The sequence below is a fragment of the Stegostoma tigrinum genome, chromosome 3 (assembly GCF_030684315.1).
Source record: "Stegostoma tigrinum isolate sSteTig4 chromosome 3, sSteTig4.hap1, whole genome shotgun sequence".
Lineage (NCBI taxonomy): Eukaryota > Metazoa > Chordata > Chondrichthyes > Orectolobiformes > Stegostomatidae > Stegostoma > Stegostoma tigrinum.
In genome coordinates this window covers 88,644,419-88,656,608 of record NC_081356.1, presented here as the reverse complement: position 1 = coordinate 88,656,608, position 12,190 = coordinate 88,644,419, and the positions used below count along the sequence as shown (strand labels likewise).

The following is a 12,190-nucleotide window of genomic DNA, read 5'->3' as shown; positions in this document are numbered from 1 at the left end:
GTTTTCTCAACATATGTAAGTTGACAAGTCACTGTTCAAAGAATAGAAGCAGCTAAGAAATAATGCCTATTACAAATTAACTTTGAATCTGACTTGGAAACAGCACAAAACCAAACCCTAACACCCAATTTGAAATGGACAAACCTCATGTTTATATATGCTGGGATTTAAAAAGACATCCTTAAAATAAATGGATATTTATTTTACAACAGCAAACACATATGCAACTACAAAAAATGTAAACTAAGAATGGAGGTGATTGATGTGAATCAACTCCCAATTCTTAGAATCATAGAATGGTTACAACACAACAGGTTGACATACAACCCATCAAACACATGCTGGTTCTCTGCGAGAGCAGAGCCATTTGTCCTCCTCGTCTTCAGTCTATGTCTTTGTAGAAGATTTTCCCTCCAGGAGTTAATGCAACTTCCTTTGAAAACAAGATTAAATCTTCCTCCACAACCCTTAAGGCAGCACAATTTGGATCATAACCATTTTGTGAAAAAGAAGGTTGCCTTTATTAATCACCTTAAATCTGTGTAGTCTGGTTCTTGGGGTACAATCGGTAAAGGTGTGAAAGATCAGTGATACAACTGGGATTTGATGTTCAATTAAGTCTTTGTGATTCTGTCTTAAAAGAACAAGAAAAAGAAGTATGCCACTCAGCCCCTCCAGCTTGTTCTGCCATTTAATGAGATCATAGCTTATTTGAAGCAGGAAGGCTTATACACAGAGACAAACCTGGCTGCAAGACTCATTCATCTACTTCAGCAATCACAAATCTAACAATGCTAAAATTTAAAAAAAGTGAAAAAAAAAGAAACAGTATAAAAGTAGCCTGCTAAATTTCAGCAAGACTGCTTTGGAAAAAGGAAAGTTTCACCAACTAACCTCAGGTTTTGTTGAAACATCCCAAATTTACACCATATAAAAACTTTATAATTACAATTCCAGTTCTAAGGCCTTTAAAGTTTCATAACAGATTCATTTACAATCAATGTTAATGGTACAGGAAAATAAATTAGCCTTCATTTCCACTTATTTTAGTCACCCATGCCTTGTTAGGGCCTTTAATGGTACAGAAACAGTCCTTTTTTAATGTAAGTATATATTTTTTCATAAAATACTAAAAATAAATTCTAAAGTGTTTCAAACAGGACAGTATGGAAATTAAAATACATTCTCATGTTGAGCAAGTTGCAGTTTCTGATGCCTCAATTGAATTTCCACGCAAGTGACATTTCCTTTATGCATACAGTGCAAGGCCAACGTGGTTCCATTAGTTACTTATGCCTCAGCGTACAATGGCTGAAAAGCCATAGGCAGTGCTGTACTGCCCCTTTGCAGCAGCTGCCCCAAGCCTCCACGCATCCCTCAACTTGCAGCCCTGTCACGTTTATGGATCAGTTAAAGTACCAATCATACTTCATACTACATACATTCTACCAACAACTTCTGCCACCAAATCATATAATCATCACTCAGATTCAATCCATCATGTGTGTGGAAGCTTTTAGAAAGAGCTATCCAATTAATCCCAACTTGAATACATATCCTCGCATTTCAAGGTGCTCTTCTAGCACAGTGATAGCCTGAGCCAAGAGGTGTGAGCTCAAATCCCATCTGTTCCAAAGGTCTGTAATAATGTGTCTGAACAGGGTGATTGGGAAAATATAAAACAAAACAAATTGCTGGTGAAGCTCAGCAAGTCTAGCAGCATATGTGGGGGGTGGGGGGCGGTGGGGAAGAAAAGCAGAGTTAATGCTCCAAGTCTGGTGAATTAGAAGTCTCTGGTCTGGAAACATTAACACGGTTTCTTCAAAGATTGTTCTGATCTGCTCACTTTCAACAGTAATTTCTATTTTGGTTTTAGATCACCAGCATCCACAGTTCTTTGTTTGATTAGAAAATATCTAAACCTGCACTTTCTTTTCTCTACTAGTATTGATTCAATTCCTTTTTGAAAATTAGCACTAAAATTTGTTTGCATACCCTTTCAGGTAGTACATACCTGGTCGTCATAACTCAGTGCATAAAGAAATTTCAACATTCCTACCTGTCACTCTGCTAATTAGTTTCACTTCGTGCCCGCTGTTTACTAATCCGCCAAACAGAAGAAAATTTCTCTCCTTTTTCTCCATCAACACCACCATAACACTGAACACCTAATTTTAAAATCAACTTTCTTTAGTTGAGAAGAACGACCCCAACTCCTCCAAAAGCTGAAACAATAAACGGCCACGGTTCCAAACTATTAGCGGCCCCACTCACCGACAGGTAGACTTCAACAACAGCCAACGTAATTACTGACTGTAAACGAACATCTATCGAAAGCGGTTCCCGAAGATAAACCACATAAATCTGAGACATTTACCAATCAGCTGTGTTCAAGACCTTCTCTGTCTAGGTCCAGTGACTTCAAGACCAGGTCAATCCCGGCATCCACTGCGGCACCCGACCTATCGGAAAGGAGTCAAATTCAACGCCATCTAGTCAAACATCTTTTAATATAAACTTACGATATTATTCTATTGATCGTAATAGTATTCCGAATCTTTGCGTCTCTTTTATTCATTTTTAAAGCTATACTTGCTTTCGGGGATCACGTGGCCAGGAGAGCTGCATGCCGCAGGGGGGGATGGGAGTTGTAGTTTGACAGGTGAGGGATCTGCACCCTTTGCCCGTTGCGGATTTGTGTCTGGTATGGAACGTTCTCTCGGTTTAAACCGCTCCGTTGTAACCACCGCGATTTGGCTCTTGATTGTGTTCACATTTCACAGAGTGGACAGCAGCTGGAGTGACTCCCGGATTGTTAGACGGGAGCAGCAAGCGGTGGCTAACATAGTGTTAGTCACTTGTGACTCATTGGTAAGCGGAAGTTTTGACTGGAATCAGGGGTGAATAGTGGAGGGCTGCGAGTGACCTACGACTACTGTAGATTAAATGAAAGGCGCAGATTTGAAGTTTGTTTATCAGTTTATTTCCTGTGATTAATCTCAGTGTTCAGGAGTATGAACACGTTTTAAGTATTGGATTAGAATCCGTACAGTGCAGAAAGAAGCTATTCGGCCCATTGAGTCTGCACCAACCCTCTGAAGAGCGTGCCCCCTTATCCCCATAACTCCACATTTACTTTGGCTAATCCCCCTAGGCTACACATCCCAGATCACAATGGGGCAATTTAGCTTGGCTAATCTACCTAACTGCACATTTTTAGATTGTGAAAGGAAACGATGCAGCCGGAGGAAACCCATGCAGACTCCGCACAAACATAGTGTTTATAGGATTATTTATATTTATAGCGAGAAACGGAGAGGGGGCGAATCTGCTTTACCCTGAATCCATCAGTGAATTATTGACACTTCCGCCATCTACAATCCGACCCCACCACCCGAGACATTTTTCCATCCCCACCCTTGTCTGCCTTCCAGAGAGACCACTCTCTCCGTGACTCCCTTGTCCGCTCCACACTCCCCTCCAACCCCACCACAGCCGGCACCTTCCCCTGCTAGAAGTGCTACACTTGCCCCTACACCTCCCTCACCCCCATCCCAGGCCCCAACATGACTTTCCACATAAAGCAGATGTTCACCTGCACATCTGCCAATGTAGTATACTGTATCCACTGTACCCGGCGTGGCTTTCTCTACATTGGGGAAACCAAGCGGAGGCTTGGGAACTGCTTTGCAGAACACCTCCACTCGGTTCGCAATAAACAACTGCACCTCCCAGTCGCAAACCGTTTTAACTCCCTCCTCCCATTCCTTAGACGACATGTCCATCATGGGCCTCTTGCAGTGCCACAACGATGCCACCCGAAGGTTGCAAGAACAGCAGCTCATATTCTGCTTGGGAACCCTGCAGCCCAATGGTATCAATGTGGACTTCACAAGCTTCAAAATCTCCCCCTCCCCCACTGCATCCCAACACCAGCCCAGCTTGTCCCCTCTCCCCACTGCATCACAAAACCAGCCCAGCTTGTCCCCGCCTCCCTAACCTGTTCTTCCTCTCACCTACCCCCTCCTCCCACCTCAAGCCATACCTCCATTTCCCACCTACCAACCTCATCCTGCCTCCTTGACCAGTCTGTCCTCCCCGGACTGACATATCCCCTCCCCACCTATACTCTCCTCCATCCATCTTTGGTCCGCCTCCCCCTCTCTCTCTCTATTTACTTCAGAACCCTATCCCCATCCCCCTCTCTGAAGGGTCTAGGCCTGAAACATCAACTTTTGTGCTCCTGAGATGCTGCTTGGCCTGCTGTGTTCATCCAGCTTCACAAATTTGTTATCTTACAGTGAATTATTCACTTTTCTATCATAACTTAAATCTTTGGAGCCAGGTGTTTAATTTTATTTATCCCAGAGTCTATGGAGAAGAATAATGATCTAAATAATAAGGGATCTATACATAGAATATAGAACATAGAACATAGAACATTACAGCACAGTACAGGCCCTTCGGCCCTCGATGTTGTGCCGACCTGTCATGCCGATCTCAAGCCCATCTAACCTACACTATTCCATGTACGTCCATATGCTTGTCCAATGATGACTTAAATGTACCTAAAGTTAGCGAATCTACTACCGTTGCAGGCAAAGCGTTCCATTCCCTTACTACTCTCGGAGTAAAGAAACTACTTCTGACATCTGTCCTATATCTTTCACCCTTCAATTTAAAGCTGTGCCCCCTCGTGCTTGCCGTCACCATCCTAGGAAAAAGGCTCTCCCCATCCACCCTATCTAACTCTCTGATTATTTTATGTTTCAAATAAGTCACCTCTCAACCTTCTTCTCTCTAATGAAAACAGCCTCAAGTCCCTCAGCCTTTCCTCGTAAGACCTTCCCTCCATACCGGGCAACATCCTAGTAAATCTCCTCTGCACCCTTTCCAAAGCTTCCACATCCTTCTTATAATGCGGTGACCAGAACTGTACACAACATTCCAAGTGCGGCCGCACCAGAGTTTTGTACAGCTTCACCATAACCCCTTGGTTCCAGAACTCGATCCCTCTATTAATAAAAGCTAAAACACTGTATGCCTTCTTAACAGCCCTGTCAACCTGGGTGGCAACTTTCAATGATCTGTGTACATGGACACCGAGATCTCGCTGCTCATCTACACCACCAAGAATCTTACCATTAGCCCTGTACTTTGCCTTCCGGTTACTCCTACAAAAGTGCATCACCTCACACTTGTCTGCATTAAACTCCATTTGCCACCTCTCAGCCCAGCTCTGCAGCTTATCTATGTCTCTCTGCAACCTACAGCATCCTTCGTCACTATCCACAACTCCACTGACCTTAGTGTCGTCTGCAAATTTACTAACCCATCCTTCTACACCCTCATCTAGGTCATTTAAAAAAATGACAAACAGCAGTGGACCCAACACCGACCCTTGCGGTACACCATTAGTAACTGGTCTCTAGGATGAACATTTCCCATCAACTACCACCCTCTGTCTTCTTTCAGCAAGCCAATTTCCAATCCAAACTGCTATATCTCCCACAGTTCCATTCCTCCGCATTTTGTACAATAGCCTATTGTGGGGAACCTTATCGAACGCCTTGCTGAAATCCATATACACCACATCAACCGGTTTACTCTCATCTACCTGTTTGGTCACCTTCTCAAAGAACTCAATAAGGTTTGTGAGGCATGACCTTCCCTTCACAAAACCGTGCTGACTATCCCTAATCAATTTATTCTTTTCTAGATGATTATAAATCCTATCCCTTATAACCTTTTCCAACACTTTACCAACAACTGAGGTAAGGCTCACTGGTCTATAATTACCAGGGTTGTCTCTACTCCCCTTCTTGAACACGGGAACCACATTTGCTATCCTCCAGTCATCTGGCACTATTCCTGTAGACAATGACGAGTTAAAGATCTATGCCAAAGGCTCAGCAATCTCCTCCCTGGCTTCCCAGAGGATCCGAGGATAAATCCCATCCGGCCCAGGGGACTTACTTACCTTCACCTTCTGAAGGATTTCTAATGCCTCTTCCGTGTGAACCTCAATCCCACCTAGTCTAGTAGCCTGTATCTCAGTATTCTCAACAACATTGTCGTTTTCTAGAGTGAATACTGTTGAGAAATATTCATTTAGCGCTTCCCCTATCCCATCTGACTCCACACACAACTTACCACTACTATCCTTGATTGGGCCTAATCTTACTTTCGTCATTCTTTTATTCCTTAAATACCTATAGAAAGCCTTAGGGTTTACCCTGATCCTATCCGCCAACAACTTTTCATGTCTCCTCCTGGCTCTTCTGAGCTCTCTCTTTAGGTCTTTCCTGGCTACCTCGTAGCCCTCAAGTGCCCTAACTGAGCCTTCACATCTCATCTTAACATAAGCCTTCTTCTTCCTCTTGACCAGAGATTCCACCTCCTTCATAAACCATGGCTCCTGCACTCTACAGCTTCCTCCCTGCCTGACAGGTACACATTTATCTAGGACACACAGGAGCTTTTCCTTGAATAAGCTCCACATTTCTAATGTGCCCATCCCCTGCAGTTTCCTTCTCCATTCTATGCTCCCCAAATCTTGCCTAATCTCATCGTAATTGCCTTTCCCCCAGCTATAACTCTTGCCCAGTGGTATACACCTATCCCTTTCCATCACTAACGTAAACATAACAGAATTGTGATCACTATCCCCAAAGTGCTCACCTACTTCCAAATCTAACACCTGGCCGGGCTCATTAACCAGTACCAAATCTAATGTGGCTTCGCCCCTTGTTGGCCTATCTACATACTGAGTCAGGAAGCCCTCCTGAACACACTGGACAAAAACTGACCCATCTATAGTACTCAAACTATAGTGTTCCCAGTCAATATCTGGAAAGTTAAAGTCCCCCATGACAACTACCCTGTCTCTCTCACTCCTATCGAGAATCATCTTTGTTATCCTTTCCTCTACATCTCTGGAACTATTCGGAGGCCTATAGAAAACTCCCAACAGGGTGACCTCTCCTTTCCTGTTTCTAACCTCAGCCCATACTACTTCAGTTGACAAGTCCCCAAACATCCTTTCTGCAACTGTAATTGTTAAAACTAATCCAAAGGTCAAAGAAAATGCTATAGCCAAAACAATGCCAAAAAGCCAGCCAATGCAAGATTTTGAGCCCTCACTAGGACCAGGTGCAGAGGGAGATAGGCATTAACTGCCCTCCTCCCAGCCCCAGAAATTTGCCAGTTCATTAACTTCACCTTGCTGCCGCCACGCCCCCACCCCACCAGGCTATTTTTCACAGCGGCAGTGTGGGGGTGGGGGGGCATGTATAAGGCAGAGTCACACTCCTGTACACAGCAGGTCCAGCTAATTAAGGGCCAATAAAATCTGTTAAAGGAGGCCTCAGGTTCCAGCCTACAGCCTGATTCATTCCGTGAAACCAACTCCATTATGTGAGGAATAGGCCCAGCACTGCAGGCAGGCCGAGAGGCTGCCCCTGTCCATCTACACTGCGGGTAGCTTCCAAAGCACTCCACAATAGCCAGTAACCCTCCATGGCCCCGTCTACAACAGCTGTAATCTGATTTCAAAACACATTTTCTACTTTACATTTACAAGCGTTGGTGAAACAATGCCCCATCCCTTACTAAGCTTCCACTGCAATCTACTGTTCCTTTCAAGCTGGAACACCCCTGATTGGTCCTTCGCTGACTGGCCAGCCAGCTCCGAGAGCCATGTTATCTGGCCATGAATTGAATACACACAGAAAAATCAGAACGATTCTCCTTAGTGTAGGCTTCTTGTCTAATGAGCATCATTAACCAGTGCACAGTTGGGTAGCTATCTACTCTACACTCTTTCGACTTGGTCTAATGGCACTACTTGGTCTAAAATGGTTGAGAAAAACTTGGCAGTCTAATAATAATATCTAATAATAACTTGCTATAACAAGGCAATCAGAACTGAACGCAGTATTCCAGATAAGGCCTCACCAACGTCCTGTAAAACCTCACATAACTTCCCAATTCCTGTACTCTATGGTCTGTGCAATGATGGTAAACAACAGGAGGTTCTTATCTGAAATAAGACAGCAATCACATCAAAGTTATAGACACTGAGACAAACAAGAGACCTAGATGATCTTACTGCTATTCTTGAGATCCAGAGCCGTGCTGCCTTTCTCTACCCAAGTCCTTATGACATTATCAGATTGAAAGAAGCTCAATACAGACTTCAGCATTAACCTTTTCAGGTCATTTACCATATACCAAATCTCTCCTCAAATCTTTGTTTCTTCATTGTGCACATTTTTACATTCCTGTATTTAGTTACATTTACCATAACCCTATCATGACCAAAGTCTCTGACTTCACAAATTCAGGCGTCCTGGACATTTCACAATGCCTTCAGAATTTGTTCACTTCAAACTTGAAAGGTTGTAGATCCATGGCTCTCGAGGACTTTGAGTATGATTTGCAGCCCAGAAGTTCTCTATCCCTTTGATGTTCTTTATGGAGGGCATTGTTCCTACTCAACCATGCAATTAATTGATTCTCTCATCTGGAGAATTTCTGTCACAAAGGAATACTTTCCTGATGAAAGAGGTAGTTACTTTTTCCAATAATGTGAATTTCATCTCAACAGTATCCTGAGTCTCTGTGGCAGGTGGTGTCCTGAACCTGTCCCTTCAGCAGTGGCATTAATAGAGTTTAATGCAGCCCGCCCTCAATCCGTAGGCGCAAATCTTTATTCTCAATCTGCCGTCAAATCTGTGCTGAAGTATACAGATTCTGTTTTTCAACATGTTGACTCAGTTTGGCTCTTACTTTCACCAACATCCCCCCGCCCCACCCAACCATCCTTCTCCACGTCTATCGGGAAACAAAGAATTAAAATAATCCTGTTAGACACGTGTCGCCTCGTACTTTCATTTCAAATCTGTCAAAACAACCTGTTTGCCAGGTTGTGTTGCTGTCCAGACTAGTTCAGTTAAAAACTATCAATGAGTTCACATTATCAATCTCAGTATTTGCATGCTCTCACAAACTTTCCTGATTTTTGCCATGTGCTCTTCAATATTAATATGAATTGAAAACATTTCAGCGAACCACAAATACATGAACAAGGAACTAAAGTAGGCCACTCAGCCCTTCCAGCCTGTTCCACCATTCACTGTAATCATGGCTAATCTGATTTTAACCTCAAACTGTCAGCTGCAGGTGTGTGTGTCCGTGGCACTATTGGTAAGTGTGGCCAATGCACAATCCTTGTGGAGATGAGGTCCCACCTTCAAACTGATACTGTACCACTTTATGTCGTGTTGTGTGGCACCATCAACATACTAAAAGGGACAGGCTTTGAACAGATCTAGCAACTCAAGAATGGGCATCCATGAGGCATTCAACAACAGTAAAATCATACCATCAAGCCAGGGGATAAACCCTGATTCAATAAAGAGTGCAGAAGGACATGTGAAAAGCAGCAACAGGTAGCTTAAAAATGGGATGTCAACCTGGTGAAGCTACCAAACAGGGCTATTTGTATGCCAAACAGTATAAGCAACAAGTAATGGACAGATAATCTGAGCTCTGCAGTCCTGCTACATTCAACTGTGGGTAATGGTGGACAATTAAACAACTCACTGGAGGAGGAGGATCTGTAAATATTCCATCCTCAGTAATAGGAAAATCCAGCATATCAGTGCAAAGGTAAGTTTGAAGTTTTTGCAACAATCTTTAACCATAAGTGCCGAATGGATGATCTGTCTCAACCTCCTCCAGAGATCCTCAGCATTGCAGATACCTGTCTTCACCCATTCAATAGCTGAAATGATTTCCATTCAAATCAAAATTGAGTGCACAGTTGACAAAAATCAGCGAAGTTTGCAATTGACTTGGGCTGACAAGTGGCATGTAACATTTACACCAATCTGCGAATTTCCTTCCAAGGCACTCACCATCCTGACTTGGAAATATATTGTCATTTCTTCATTGTTACCCAGTCAAAACCCTGGAATTCCATCCAAACATCATTGTGATCTACCTCTGACAAACAGACTGCGGCAGCTGACCACCACATTCCCCAAGGACAACAAGGATAGGCAATAAATGTAGGAATGCCCTTGCACCATTGAGTGATTGAAACAAAATCTGCTGCTTGCCGTCTGCCCAAGTTGCTCTTATAGCCTTAAACAAAATTTCCTCTAAGATCACTGGAATTAGTTCTGTGCAACTGAACCAAAATCCAACTGCACTGCTGCTTTCCATGTTTTATGAGCATGTGATGCCAACCCAGCAGAGGTTGTGTAGATTGTTGCCTCAAACTCCTTTTCTGACTAAATCTTCAGAATCTACTTGGTCTAAAGTGGTAGAAGAAAACCACTAAGCAATCTAATGAGAAGAGATTCTTGTCTTAAAATAACATATAGTTTATAGCAACGATAGTTATCAGATACACGTGGAACTGTTACACAGTTACACCAACATAAATTGGTCAATTTAATAAATGAGCATTCAAGATTTTGTTACAATTCTAAAGTCCAATGAAACTGTTATGTTTCTCAAGTGTTAATCTCATAGTTATTCATGCACAGATAGGCCCATCTTCCTCAAAATCCAGAGATGTACTGATATCCCTCACCCAAATCCTGAAACTTGAGAAAAATTGTTTAGCAATGTAAATTACCAAAGGAAATATTAGCAATAAACATTGCTGTAGCATTTTTCCGATGTAATTTTGATATTAACACAAATCCACCCAAAATAAGTGTTCTTCTATTTGCTGTGACTATAAGCTTCAGTTTTTGTCGCAGTTCACTGAAGCCGCACAGGGCTTTCAAAAGAAAGTTGCAACAGATATTCTCTGCATATTTCCTCACAATTCGTGTTGTTAGTTTTCTTGACAGAAGCTTCTCCTTTAGCAAGTAGAATGGCCCAGATCTCAATCTAACAGACTTATTAGTTTGGTCAATTTAATAAATGAGCATTTAAGATTTTGTTACAATTCTAAAGTCCAATGAAACTGTTATGTTTCTCAAGTGTTAATCCCATAGTTATTCATGCAGCTTTTTTCATTTCTGAACAAAATTGCAACTACATGCAACGCTCAATACCATCAATTGCGTTCAAAAGCTAATAGTACAGTGCACCTCAACAAAAACTGTCCACTGCCTACACCCATTCAAGAGTTCAATTATTGGTATTTTTAAAATAAAAATTATAGTCATCCTTTTGTTTTTCTTTTCAGTCAGTAACGGATCTCGTGGAAATATGTAGCAGTTTGATCAATAATTGAAAAGAGTGAAACAGTTTACTGCTTCAGGTAGATACAGACCATCAGAGTTGAGAACTAACTTAGAAAACCCCCTTTCAGTCAAAATTAAGTAGGGAACAGAAAGCACAGAATAATGGAAATTTGTCCAACATAAGTACATTCTGACAAGAAGAAACATCACTGGGTTCAACATCCTTATAATTCAATTAAAGAAAACTGTGATGAGACGAAAAGTGCTGACACACAGAATCAGTCAAACTGTGAACAAGCACTAGAAAAGCAAAGACAATTAAAACAATTTGAAAAAATGCCAGCTACTGATCAATGCTTACTCGCCCACTGAAAGCAGTGATTGCTTCTCATCTTGTTTCGTTCGAGGTCTCCCCAGTTTTAACTTGAGTGGAGATGATGGGGTTTTCTGAGCAGCTGGTTGGATAAAATGTGCAAACAGCTCAGTCTGTTTTAAAAGGAATTCAAATCTTTTGGTCCGATCCATTTTCATATACTGTGAAAGGTACTGATAGTCAACAAACAGCCTACTAGCTACACTTCTCTCAATTTTGAAAGAGATGAGTAATGAGGCTGAATCAATTTTGCCCATTTTAACACTTGCTAAAGTCAAAATTGCTTTTCAGTATTTTCTTCAACTTCCATGCAGATTATTCAGAGAAAATGGAAGTATCATTTCCTGTATTGAAGTGCAAATAAGGTTGGGTTTACAGAAGGGAAATCCTACCTAATCAACTTCCTTGACAAAGTGACCACTTGAGTGCACTCTTTCTTTATCAATTAACAGGACGTATGTGCTGCTGGCAATGTTTAAACATTTGCAGCAATCTTCTTTCAGAAGTGCTGAGTGGATGATCCATCCTGGCTTGTCCTGAGGTTCCCAGCATCAGAGATGCCTGTCTTCAAAGAATTTGATTACTTCCATGCAATATCAAGAAAGATACT

General features: G+C 42.2%; 2 protein-coding genes across 8 annotated transcripts in view; one reads left to right on the top strand and one right to left on the bottom strand.

The window, feature by feature from the left end:
* skic3 (SKI3 subunit of superkiller complex) overlaps positions 1-12,190 on the bottom strand; it is a 130,885-nt gene that overhangs the window by 115,125 nt on the left and 3,570 nt on the right. Inside the window, exon 2 of one of the 7 annotated variants that reach the window (XM_048528386.2) lies at positions 2,275-2,462. The exons of 2 other annotated variants lie outside the window; for them this stretch is intronic. Coding sequence is in view for 2 of the 5 variants with exons in the window: in XM_048528384.2 (XP_048384341.1) it covers positions 11,569-11,738 (170 nt within the window). In the remaining 3 variants the exon portion in view is untranslated. Of the gene's footprint in view, positions 1-2,059; positions 2,080-2,274; positions 2,463-11,568; positions 11,781-12,190 lie in introns of those variants that run through there. 4 more of the 7 variants (XM_048528387.2, XM_048528384.2, XM_048528383.2 and 1 more) reach the window with 4 other exon arrangements.
* arsk (arylsulfatase family, member K) overlaps positions 2,669-12,190 on the top strand; it is a 53,285-nt gene continuing 43,763 nt past the window's right edge. The window contains exon 1 of the mRNA XM_048528390.2: positions 2,669-2,871. Within this exon, the coding sequence (XP_048384347.2) occupies positions 2,707-2,871 (165 nt within the window). The 5' untranslated portion in view covers positions 2,669-2,706. The remainder of the gene's footprint in view (positions 2,872-12,190) is intronic.